Raw genomic sequence first — 13,090 nt, 5'->3', positions numbered from 1 at the left:
CATTCAATGCTCATGGATTGGAAGAACAAATATCATTAAAATGTCTATACTACCCAAAGTAACGTACACATTTATTGCAATCCCTATCAAAATACCAAGAGCATTTTTCACAGAACTAGAACAAAAAATCCTAAAATTTGTATGGAACCACAAAAGGCCTTGAATAGCCAATGCAAACTTGTGGCAGGTGTCACAATTCCAGACTCCACATTATATTACAAAGTGGTAGTAATTAAAACATGGAACTGGCATAAAAATAGACACATAGATCAATGGAATAGAATAGAAAACCCAGAAATAAACCCACAATGATATGGTAAATTAATCTTTCAGAAAAGAGAAATGGATATCTAATAGAAAAAGGACAGGCTCTTCAAATGGTAATGGGAAAACTGGACTGCTTTCTTCCACCATACATAAAAATAAACTCAAAGTGGATTAAAGACCTGAATGTGAGACGTGAAACCATAAAAATCCTATAAGAGTGAGCAGGCAGTAATTTCTCTGACATCAGCCATAGCAACATTTTTCTAGATATGTCTCCTGAGGCAAGGTAAAAAAAAGCAAAAATAAACTATTGGGACTACATCAAAATAAAAAGTTTCTGCACAGTGACAGAAACAGTCAACAAAACTAGAAGGCACCTGCTGAATGAGAGAAGATATTTGTAAATGACATATCTCATAAAGGGTTAATATCCAAACTATATAAAGAACTTACATAATTCAATACCCAAAAAACAAATAATTCAATTTTTAAAATGGGCAGAAGACACAGACATTTCTCCAAAGAATACATACAGATGGCCAACAGACATGAAAAGATGCTCAACATCATTCATAATCAGGGAAATGCAAATCAAAACTATAGTAACATATCACCTGTCAGAATGGCTAAAAGCAAAAACCCAAGAAACAACAAATGTTGGCGAGTATATGGAGAAAAAGGAACCTTGCACTGTTGGTGGGAATGCAAACTGATGCAGCCAGTGTGGAAAACATTGTGGAGGTTTCTCAAAAAATTAAAAATAGAACATACCCAATGATCCAGTAACCACACTACTGGGTATTTACCTCAAAGATACAAAAACAATAATTCAAAGGGATACATGCACCCTTGTGTTTATTGCAGCACTATTTACAATAGCCAAACTGTGGAAGCAGCCCAACTGTCCATTGATGAATGAACAAAGAAGGGGTGGTATATATACAATGGAATATTATGCAGCCATAAAAAGGATTAAATCTTGCTATTTGTAACAACATGGATAGAGCTAGAGAGTATAATGCTAAGTGAAATAAGTCAGAGAAAGACAAATACCATATGATTGTATTCTTGGAATGAGCGAAAAGACTTGAGAAAAGACTAAACAAAAAAAGGAATCAGAACAGAGACCTCAAGAAGACAAAGGATGAAAACAAGAGGAAGCAATGAAGAGAGATGAACTTTGATGTATGTGTACTTAATGGATAATATTAGACTGTCTGAAAATGTGAAGTATGAGTGCTAAATAAGGTTTTTGGAAACAGACAAGACAAAGTACAAGTAAAACTCAAATAAGTACTAAATCATACCAGCAAAAATCTAAGAGCTATAGTTTACAGAGAGTGGGTGCAACTTAAGAGTAACTAAGTATTCAAAAGATCTCATCCTATTAGACTAGAAGCACGAGAAAATTATGGCATGGTACTGGAGGAGACCATAGTCTCATTAGGAGAAATAGATCTTATCTTGCTTACACATCATATGTATTTTACTAAGACCAGAGAAAGATGATAATGTTTAATGACATTTTTTTAGAAAAGGAAAAGCAGAGTCATATTTTCAAGGCAGAAAAATGTAGTGAATAGCAATTTTATTGAACCAACGAAAATGAAAAAAATATTGTCAATTAAATTATCAGTCATTACACTAAATGAGAATGGGCTGGATTTATCAACTGAGATATTGGCTTAAAAAACAAAAGATGGGGGTGCCTGGGTGGCTCAGTCGGTTAAACGTCCGACTTCAGCTCAGGTCATGATCTCGCAGTCCGTGAGTTTGAGCCCCGCATCGGACTCTGTGCTGACAGCTCAGAGCCTGGAGCCTGTTTCAGATTCTGTGTCTCCCTCTCTCTCTGACCCTCCCCCATTCATGCTCTGTCTCTCTCTGTCTCAAAAATAAACATTAAAAAAATTTTTAAAAAAAAAAAAAAAAAACCCAAAAGATGGCTAAATGCTCTTTACAAAAAAAAAAGAGAAAGGAGTATGAAAAACCCTTTACAATGAAAGCAAACTCATGGAAATCAAGATTGTCAGCATCAGGTATTACTAATGTTAAATGCAGTATATAGAATAAAGAACTTTCTATTACAATAAAAGGCAAAAATCAATGAAAATATAAAAAGCATAAACTTGGACACACCAGACTACATGGCCACTAAATCCATAAATCAAAGCCTATTAAATTCAAGAAGCAGATCCAATATAGATATATATAAAATGAGTAAGGACATAGATACATTAAAAATACAATAAATAAACATGTAATTATGGAATAGAGAAGAAGGTCCTGCCTGTATTAAATGTAAGCATGACACAAAACATAGAAACAGACCATTCATTATACTAGTTGCTGTATGGATTGGGTGTGGATACAGATACAGGTCAGAGTCCTTATCCTCAAAGCACTTATAATCTAGTTGAAAAAAAGAGATGAATTGAACAAATACATTTTGGCCTGATAGATGAACTGATTTAAAAAAAAAAAAAGCACAAAATACTAAGAGAACATAGAAGAGAGAGGAATTGGTATTTAAGAGGAGGTGGGGCATCAAAAAAGTAGGGGTATGTTGGCTTCTAAAATGAAACCTTAGAGGTAGATTATGAATAAGTCGGTTGACAAAAAGAGTAAAAAGACATTGCATTCAGAGAGTGCTCTGAGTATAGGCCATCCAGAGGAGAGAGAAATTGGAATCCATGAAATGCAGACATAACCTAAGTCTATTATTAGGATGGAGTAGGATTGGAGGTGCTAAAATGGTAGACAGAGGACTTAGCATGATAGATACATTTATCACAGGTATAACCTTGAAAATTTTAAATAGTGAATTGACATGATAAGATTTGCAAGTATGGAGGAAAGACTAGAGCCAAGAAGGCAGTTATCCATGTAAGAAATGATGAGACCTGAACACTTGGAAGAAGAAGAGAGAGAGAGCAAAGTGGACAGATACAAATGATAGGAAGGGGGTAAAATTCATAGGAATGCTGACTTAAATATGAAAGTATGACAAGGAGCCCTGGATAAATTCCGATTTCTGGGTTGAGCAGTGCATAGATTGTGATGCTGTTCCCAGAAGTAAGTAATAATAGAGAGAGTTGTATGTTAGAGGTAAGTAAGGTGGTGACTTCAGATTTGGATATGCGTTGCATATATGTTTTGTTAGGATAACCATGTGGCAATGACAGATATAATATTGTGCTCAGGAGCAAAGCCAGGGCTAGAGATACAGATGGAGCAGCCATTAGTGTGTTGACAGTAAAGTCAGGAGAGTAGGTGAGATCATCCAGACATGGTGTTTATGTAGTGGAAAGGGAGGAGCATTGAGGACCTTTGAAATCCATACATTTAAGTGCTAGAAAAATAAAAGGAGTCCAAATAATTGTTGACCTTTGCCAAAGCAATTTTGTTAGAAGGAGCAGGCAGAACAAAATTGGCAGTGATTTAAAGAGAGAATTGGAAGTAAAAAATTCTTTACATTAAATCTCAGGAAATAGATGGAAATTAATACTGAAAGTAAAGTTATTAGTAGCACAAATTGTTATCATGTTGACCAGTTATTATAAAGTTTTATAACTTCCCTGAAGAGTTCTTAAGATTGTTCATAAGAGTTTATAAAATTGAATAATTCATTTAGATTTTGTTAATCAGTAATAGGCAGGAAACTACAGATGTTACAAATTTCTGTAGATGTAAAACAACTGGAAGAATTGTTCTCTCCCCTCTCAAAATTGTCATGCAACATTACTGATGGTATCAATAACTTTAATAACTGTTTAGAAGCTAAGTAATAAACCTTCTAGATAATCTAGACCCTATTACAGGAGTTTGCTGTTACTTTCGATAAATTAAGCTTTTCTTAGAAGAAACCAGTGCCACATTTTAAACACATTTTTCAGTAGTAATCTGAAACTTCTTAGTAAGCAAACTATGCTGGCCCAGTACTTTTCTTATCTAGGAGGAAGTAGGCATCTCTAAGAAGCAATTTATGTCCATGTGAATTGGCCAAAAATTATAATCTCTGCTGGTTCAAGATTCTAAGAGATACTGATATTTCAAAGAACCTTAATTTTCAGTGCAATTTCAGAACAAATTTCAGTACAAAATCAGAAAATTCACTTACAGTTTTCAATAATGAGGTTCAAGCAAATGCGACTCAACACTTTCATGTCACCTTCTCTGGATATTCTGCCAGAGTGTCACTTCCTTCAGATTATATTTTAGCCAACCTTATTTAGTTTTCCAATTTTGCCATATTGTAGAATGAGAAAAAGAGAACTTTAGATTTCTCTTTATCAGGATAGATTGCAAAAAGTAATTTTCAGGAGATGGGGGGCAATAAACACAAAAATCTTAGTTCAGTCACACACTAACAGTGATCTTTCAGCAAAAGCTACTTATTTCTAAACCTGTTTTCTCATCTCTAAAGTGAGAATAATTTCTGTTTAATAAGGTTGTTGTGAACAGTGAATGAGATAACTGCTTAGCCATGCATAATGATTTTGTTTCTCTAATAGACAGTTAATGCTGAGGTTACAAAATTTTGATGATTCTGTGTTCTAAATTGGTGTTTACACGTAAGTTTTTTATTGGGGTTGAACTATATGAACTAAATTTTTATAAATTAGAAATTATTCTGCCTGTGGATTTTAAAAATTCTCTGTAGTAATGGCTTATCATGAATTCACAAATTGAAATAATAATTTTAACGTTTATTTATTTTTGAGACAGAGGGAGACAGAGCATGAACGGGGAGGGTCAGAGAGAGAGGGAGACACAGAATCTGAAACAGGCTCCAGGCTCTGAGTTGTCAGTACAGAGCCCGACGCGGGGCTTGAACTCACCAGCCGTGAGGTCATGACCTGAGCTGAAGTCAGACACCCAACCGACTGAGCCACCCAGGCGCCCCTTGAAATAATAATTTTAAATAATGCTGTGTATATTCCATTAGATCTTGTATCCTGCAACCTTGCTAATTCATTTATTAGTTTTAGTGCTTTTTTGGTAGATCCCATAGGGTTCTCAGACTGCTGTCTGTGAATAAAGACAATTTTACTTGTTTTTCTACCTGGATGCCTGTGTTTTTCTTGTTGTGTTGCATTGGCTAGAGCTTGGAATACAGTGTTGAATAGAAGTGATGGGAACAAACATCTGTCTTGTTTCTGATCTTAGGAGGAAAGCATTCATTCTTTCACCATTAAGTATGGTGTTAGCTGTAAAGTTTTCCAGTTGAGGAAGTTCTCTTCTACTCTTAACATTGCTAAGAATTTTATTAGATGTTAGATTTTGTGAAGTACTTGTTCCGCATTTGTTGAGATAATGGTGGTTTTTCTTTTTTTGGTCAGATGTTAAACTAATCTTGCATTCCCAGGATAACTGTACTTGGTTATGATGTATTATCCTTTTTATGTATTTTTGGATTCTGTTTGCCAAAATTCATTGAGGACTTTTGCATCTATGTTCAGTGAAGATTATTGGTCTACATAGTTTTCTTTCCTTGCACTGTCTCTCTCTGGTTCCTGCTAGTAGAGTAAGTCTTGCTAATAGAATGAATTGGGAAGTATTCTTTCCTTTTCAGTTTGCTGGAAGAGTCTGGGTAGAATTGGTGTTACTTTTTTCATTAACTGTTTGGTGAAATTTACCAGTGAAGCCATCTAGACCTGCTCTTTTCTTTGTGTGTGTGTGTGGGGGGGGGGAGGGAATGGGTTATTTACTAATTTAATTTTTTATAAATATAAGACTATTTAGGTTCTTTTTAGTGTGTTTTGGTAGCTTGAATCTGTTGAGAAATTTGTCCATTTCATCTAAGTTGTCTTACTAGCAGAAATTTGTTCATAATATTCCATTATACTTTTAAAATGGGGAGAATCTGTATTGATGTCACCTCTCTTATTCATGATACTGGTAATTTGTGTCTTCTTTTTATTTTGATAAATTTGGTTTTGTTTGTCAATTTTATTGATTTTTGCCTCTTAATGGGGATCTGAACAAGGTGAAAAAGTATGCAATATGAAGTTCTAAGAAAAGGCAGAGGGAACAGCACTTGCATGGTCCCTGGAAGGGGAAGAACTGGGCATTTCCAAAGAGAATAAACTCTAAGGGGCCAAGACAGAAGCATGGAGAGTAATTATGAGGCTATTGCAATAACACAGGTCAGAGAAAGATGATGATGGCTTAGACTGCTTACAGTAGCTAACAAGATGGTGAGAAGTGGCTAGATTCAGAATATTAATTATGAAGGTGGAGCCAGAAGGACCAGCTGATGACTTGTATATGGAGTGATGGAGAAGAGTCATGAATGATGCTTAGTCTTAGGCCTGAGTTATATAGTTAATGGTAGCTTTGTGAAATAGGGACGACTGGAAGCAGATTTGGACTGTTAATAGAGAAGGTGGGGTGGAGGAGAGGCATCAAGAGATTTAATTTAGACTTAGTGGAGAATTTGAATTAGTCGACTCAAATAATTTTGTTCTATTGTGTGTGTTTTCATTATTTGTTTAAGTTATCCAGGCAATTCCCTCTTTACTTTGTAAACATTACCTGTCTAATGAAGCCAGTGTATAGGAGATATTCAAGATAGAAGAGGCAATGCTTGACAGCTACCTTAGCATACAGTTTCCAATAAAACATTGAAATTGTAATATCTTAGGAAATAGAATAAAGAGAGAAATGTGTGAATCTTTTTGTGCCAAAGACATTAGTAGGAAGTGACCAGATTCAGGATATACCTTATGTTAATAAGCCTTATAGAGAAATATTATTTATAGGTCGTGTATGTAATGTGAATAACCAAGATGAACTTCCTGGAGATCAAAACAGATTTCCGAAATTATTTACTTTGTTGTTCTTTTGTGAAGTTCTTTATATATAAATCAGATATTTGAGCCAATTCAGGAAGATTGAGCCTAGAATCCCAGACCACCTTCAAAACTGACCATGATACAGTTCAGCCCAAGTAGAACTGATAGAATCTTTCTGGTATCCTTTGTAATAGAACAAGAAGCTGACTAACTTCCAGGAGGAGAGGGATTGAATCTCTATTTTGAGAAATGATACACGAGAGGGAAACCACTGTGCTCTCCCAGAAAATAGTCTGGAGTCTGGCTAAACTATTAAACTAATCTCTTTCTTAACTAGAGTAAGCCTCCAAGTCAGGGTAAAATTCTTTCAGGCTTATACTAAAATAGAATCATAACAGACTACATTACGAAATAAGATAAAGTTTTAAACTTATATTTTTATTAAATGTAATAAATAAAATATAATAAGTATTTAATAAGTATGAGCTATCCTGAGAGGACAGGGACCTTTTTTGGGTCTTTCATCACTGTATTCCCAGCATAAACATAGTACTCTGATACTCTCCTACATGAATATGTAAATTATTGAAACCTCATATTAGAAAGTGTGGCTTTTTGTGTGATTTTTTTTTTAAACACGTGTCTTCACTAGAGGGTGCTGTGTAAGCATTCAGTACTTTTAAGTGTCTTCTTCCTTCACATTTATTTGCTGGGAGATTGGATTTTTAAATCACCTGATTTTTTAAAAGCTTTCATTTCCTTTTCTTTGATTTCAAAACAATACATTGGTATTGTGTATGGTAAAATTAATGAAATTGAGTAGCTGTTAATGTTGGCATTAACACAGATGTTTCTTTTCTTCCTCCTTGTTAGGAGACTTATGACTCCAATCATGTATGCTGCGCGAGATGGTCACGCTCAAGTTGTTGCTCTCCTTGTTGCCCATGGAGCAGAAGTTAATACCCAGGATGAGAATGGTTATACCGTGAGAGTTGATTGTACAATGTTCCCTTTTCTAAGACATTGGTATCTTATCAGTAGTGCACAAAAAAGTTTTTAAGAAGTAAAAATTACAGAGGGGCTGGGATACAATTGCTGTTTGGTGAAGAAAAGCAACAGCTGAAACAAAAAAGGAACTATCTGATTCTCCTTGTCCTCACCCTTGGCACAAGAAGCTGTAACACACAGCAAAGCCTGGGTTCTAGAATACACATAGAATTCTATTTTATAGAAAACAGTTCAGTGATTGGCAAATAAATTATTTTATTCTATAAAGCACTTGACTGGGTAAAATATTATATGATTTGTAAAATCTGTGAGCACTGGCAGTCTGCTTTGCAGTTACAACTTTGGAAATATGTTTACTTTAGATTGTAAAATGAAGAGATTGCACCATTCTGTTAATTAACTATGCTCACTGTTTTATTGTGCCATAAATACTGTTGAAAAGTTTTCCTTTCTGTCTCATATACACTCCCTCTCTTTAAACAATCTTCTTTTCCCCCCACTTACAGGCTTTAACATGGGCAGCACGTCAGGGTCATAAAAATGTAGTTTTGAAGTTGCTTGAACTTGGAGCTAATAAAATGTTACAAACCAAAGATGGAAAGACACCGAGTGAGATTGCTAAAAGAAATAAACATCTAGAGGTATCCTATATATTAATTTTTCTGTGGCATGTTATGTTATTATTTCTAGAACTTTTGTATTATTTTCTTAGAACTCACAACTGTCATAATACTGTATCTGGCTATTATTAAATGTTTACATATGTAATTCTCCTCTGGCCAGGTAACGTAAACTTTATTTTCCTAGAGTATTCACGTTTACTAAATAAGAGGCATATATAATGTGGTAATTTAAAAGCTATAGAAATGAATAATAAAATCTTATTCTGGCCCTAGAAATAAAATTGTAGTAGACTATTTAACATTTCAGACTGGTCCAGATTTTTAGAAATTAATTAGTGTATTGAGAAAGCTAATAAAATGCCAAAATTTGAACATGTAATTATTGAACATGTAATTTTAATTAGTACATATTAGACATTTTTAAAAATAAGTAATTTAATTTACTCCTATACATGTGACAAGGTATTTAATAAAGAGATAACATAGTTGAGTAGATGATCTACTGTCATTCACATATTAAAGTCAGTAATAAATATTTGCCATACATTAAATCACTTTATTGATAGGAAGTTTTAGTCTGAATATTAAAACTTTGGATCAAAGGGCTATAATTTCTAAGCAAGGGTGAATACAGTACAAGTGTAAAACTAAGTTATATATTATATAGTTCAAGAGCTTCCAGACCTGAGTTTCTGAATTTGAAAGCATGTAACATTCCAGGGGTCCTATCATATAATCAGACCATGCCACTTTCACTGCATGGAAAAGAACTTTCTTTATTTTTTTAAGCAATCTGATAAACATGCCTATCATTTTCTAACTCAAGTCTACATTTACGGAAGTATTCTAGAATAATTGCTAACCACTAAAGCCCTGTGAAACTTCAAAAGAAATTTGTGGTGCTTCTTCTAAGCTTTGAAAATTTGAAAATTTTTAATTGGTTTACTGCATTATTAAATTTAAGGTAGATGACACTGAATTTGACATATTAAGAAATTTATGAATGTCAAAGATTATTTTGAGCCATAAATTGTTTCTTAAAGTGAGATTTGATTTTGTGTTCTGGTTGGTTATGTAGCATAACCCTGACTTAATAAAAAGTTAGATTTTAAGTATAAGTGATAGTATATATAATGTTAAGTATATTTGAATGGCTTGTTAACTTTTTGCAGATCTTCAATTTTCTTTCTTTAACTTTAAATCCATTGGAGGGAAAGCTCCAACAGCTAACTAAAGAAGAGACTATTTGTAAACTATTAACAACAGATTCTGATAAAGAAAAAGATCACATATTTAGGTAACAAAGCATGTTTTTGTTCAACAAAATACCTATAAATTAGTAAAAAATATGTATGTTTTATTACTTTTAGTAAATGTGATGACATTTAAAATAGGATATTTTACACGATTACAATCAATTTTTAAATATCACTGAGAAATGTCTAGATTTTAAATGCTTTTTTCTACAGAATTTTAGAAAAATTTTATATATGTGTACTACTAACAGTAATGAGAATAATTTCTAACTTTAAAATATCAACAAAATTTATTTCTAAAAGTGTCTAAGATTATATTTTTGTTAGTGTTCAACTAGACTGCATCTTGCTTTCTAATTCTTTTTAGCAGATTTCTGATTTTATAAGCTAAAATTAAAAATACACTTTTTTATGACCACAGTTCAGTACATGGCCACAAAATTTTTCTGTGCTTACCTACATTAAAATTATTAAATCTTTACTTCCTACAATTAAAGAGATTTTCATGTATAGAAACCCCACAAGGAATATACATATTGGCAACTAATTTCATTCTTAGGAAAGATGAGCTACATTTTACTGTCGTCATTTTCTCTGTTAATTTATATCTTCACTCAAGAAACATTCCTTATTCCACTGATATAACATAGGTCTAGTGTGTAAATTTGCAACTATATTACATATAGATACATTCTTACTCATTCTTATTGTGTATCTATATTATAAATATATATTGATTGTGCATTTATAGTCCGTTCTGAAATTGACGTTGCTATAAATGTGTCTAGTTCGTATACAGCATTTGGAGACCTGGAAATATTTTTACATGGTCTTGGGCTTGAACATATGACAGATTTATTAAAGGTAAGATTTTGTATAAGCTACAGAGAATTATAGATGTATGTTTATTTGTTGGTTAACTAAATATTAATGCTTAAGCATGCTTAAATAAAAATGCCAAATACACTTTTCTCCATAATTTATACTAGATCCCATTTTAAGGCTACAAGCATTTGAAAAATTTATTATTCTAGAAATTTAAAAAAAATTTAATTTGGCTGGAATAAACAGCTTTTATTCACTGCCTGAAACTTCATAGAACTCCTCCTTGTACATCTAAGCCTTTAGATTGTTTTTTTTTTAATGTTTATTTATTTTTAAGAGAGAGAGAGCATGAGAAGAGGAGGGGCAGAAAGAGAGGGAGACACAGAATCCCAAGCAGGTTCCAGGCTCTGAGCTGTCAGCACAGAGCCCAACGTGGGGCTCAAACTCACAGTGAGATCATGACCTAACCTGATCAGACGCTTAACCAACTGAGCCACCCAGGCACCACTGCCTGGTGTAGATTGTTTTTAGAGTTGCTTCCTGTATAGAATATTAGAAGCATGATTTTAAGTCAAACAGATCTGGTATCAGATTCTTGCTCTAATGATTGTTTAACTGAAATATGTGACTTAAGTCTCTTTTTTCGATAATACCTAGTGTAGGATTGTCATAGATATTAAATTAGATCATATGCCAAGCACTGTTTTAGGTACTTTAGGATGCATTATGGGGTTTGAGTTATGGTACGTTAGGTATGCATTATAGGGTTTGACAGTTAACCATTTAGCTGAATGAAGCAGTAAAGCACTTTTTAAAATAGGCTCTCCTTAGGAATGGGCACATTCTGTTTAGGTAGTTCAGAATTGTGCTTCATTGTACAATCTTGAAACTTCTTCCTATTTGAGAAATACTGAGTAAAACTGAATGTTATTGATTGTTTCATATGATGCAGTTAGAAATTTAAAATATTCATAAAACATAACTTCCGTGAAATTTTATAGAGCTACCTTCCTTTTTATGTGAGCATATATAAACTGTAATAATTTTCTTTGAATCTGGGAAACCGGTTATGTTTGTACTTTTTTAGGTAATCATTTACACATGTTAATGACACTCATCATCTAGCCAGTAGTACAATTCTATACCTGCATATTCTATCCCCTCCTAGAACTGAAAGTTGACTGACTATAACTGACTAATTTATAAATGACTAATTTATGACACTTGCCTACTTTCCTTTCTAATGTTTTACTTATATTGAAAGGTGGTGTTTTTTTTCTTCTCTACAGGAAAGGGATATAACTTTAAGACATCTTTTGACCATGAGGAAAGATGAGTTTACAAAGGCTAGTATCGGTTTCAAAAACTCCAGACCTTCTTTCATATTTTAAGAATTGTGGATGTTTTTATTTTCTATTTTAAAAATTCTGGGGCTACAGACCGTAAATGATCTTTTACTAGTTTCTTTGATTACATATGATTATGGATAACCATATCTAAAATCTTCTGTTACAGTATTAAGTTGCTTTAAGAACATTGAAGGACTTAGAGTTGTTTTTCTTTCTTCAGATTAATCATGAGAGCTCAACTAAAACTGGTTCTTCATTTGTAAATCTGAAATAGTTTTGTAAAAGAGGTTACTTAGAAATAAGAGGTGGCTTTTTGTATATGTAAGTATGAATATGTGTCATCGAAATTCTGCCTTTTGCTGGGTTCTCAAAAGATCAAGACCTATTATTTTGCCATCTAACATTATTAAGTAACAATTTGAAAATAGCTTTGAAAATAACAATTGAAAATATTAGAGATATTTAATACTAATAAATAGCATACTAAAAGGTAATGATTTTCCTCCACACACACATTGGAAACTTGAAATCTTCAGTATTGTTGAAAGTCAAAATAAACATACTACTTAGCTAAACCCAAAAGAGAAAATTTAGTTAACACCAATGGTAGAATGAAGACAAAAGACATAATCCTTCTTTAATCACTGGTAATATTTTAAATAATACTTTGAAGGAAAATTGTTTTACTGTGGTGGTTTTGGAAAGGTTATTTTAATATCTGATCATTTGTTTTTAAGAGTTTTGCAAAAAACATTGACTATAGTCACTATATATCTAAATAAAAATCTTAATGACATAACCTTGTCAGTCACAGTTATAAGCAAACCATCTATTTTTCAGTATGTTTCTTATTTTTCTAATATGTATGTTTTTTCAAGATATAAATTAATCAAGGAGAAAACTTTTCAGTAATTTTGGATATTAAATTACTCAAGTATGACTGTCTTGTTGCACCTTAAAATTATTTC

At 32.9% G+C, this 13,090-nt stretch overlaps 1 protein-coding gene across 1 annotated transcript in view; it reads left to right on the top strand.

The window, feature by feature from the left end:
- The window catches only part of ASZ1 (ankyrin repeat, SAM and basic leucine zipper domain containing 1), a 57,010-nt gene that overhangs the window by 34,850 nt on the left and 9,070 nt on the right, over positions 1-13,090 (top strand). Inside the window, exons 5-9 of the mRNA XM_049641726.1 lie at positions 7,935-8,046; positions 8,576-8,710; positions 9,865-9,989; positions 10,737-10,812; positions 12,063-12,119. Coding sequence (XP_049497683.1) covers positions 7,935-8,046; positions 8,576-8,710; positions 9,865-9,989; positions 10,737-10,812; positions 12,063-12,119 — 505 coding nt within the window. The remainder of the gene's footprint in view (positions 1-7,934; positions 8,047-8,575; positions 8,711-9,864; positions 9,990-10,736; positions 10,813-12,062; positions 12,120-13,090) is intronic.

Source organism: Panthera uncia, chromosome A2, assembly GCF_023721935.1.
Source record: "Panthera uncia isolate 11264 chromosome A2, Puncia_PCG_1.0, whole genome shotgun sequence".
Classification (NCBI taxonomy): Eukaryota; Metazoa; Chordata; class Mammalia; order Carnivora; family Felidae; genus Panthera; species Panthera uncia.
Note: the sequence above shows the minus strand (reverse complement) of the source record. Positions and strands in the feature narration are given on the sequence as shown.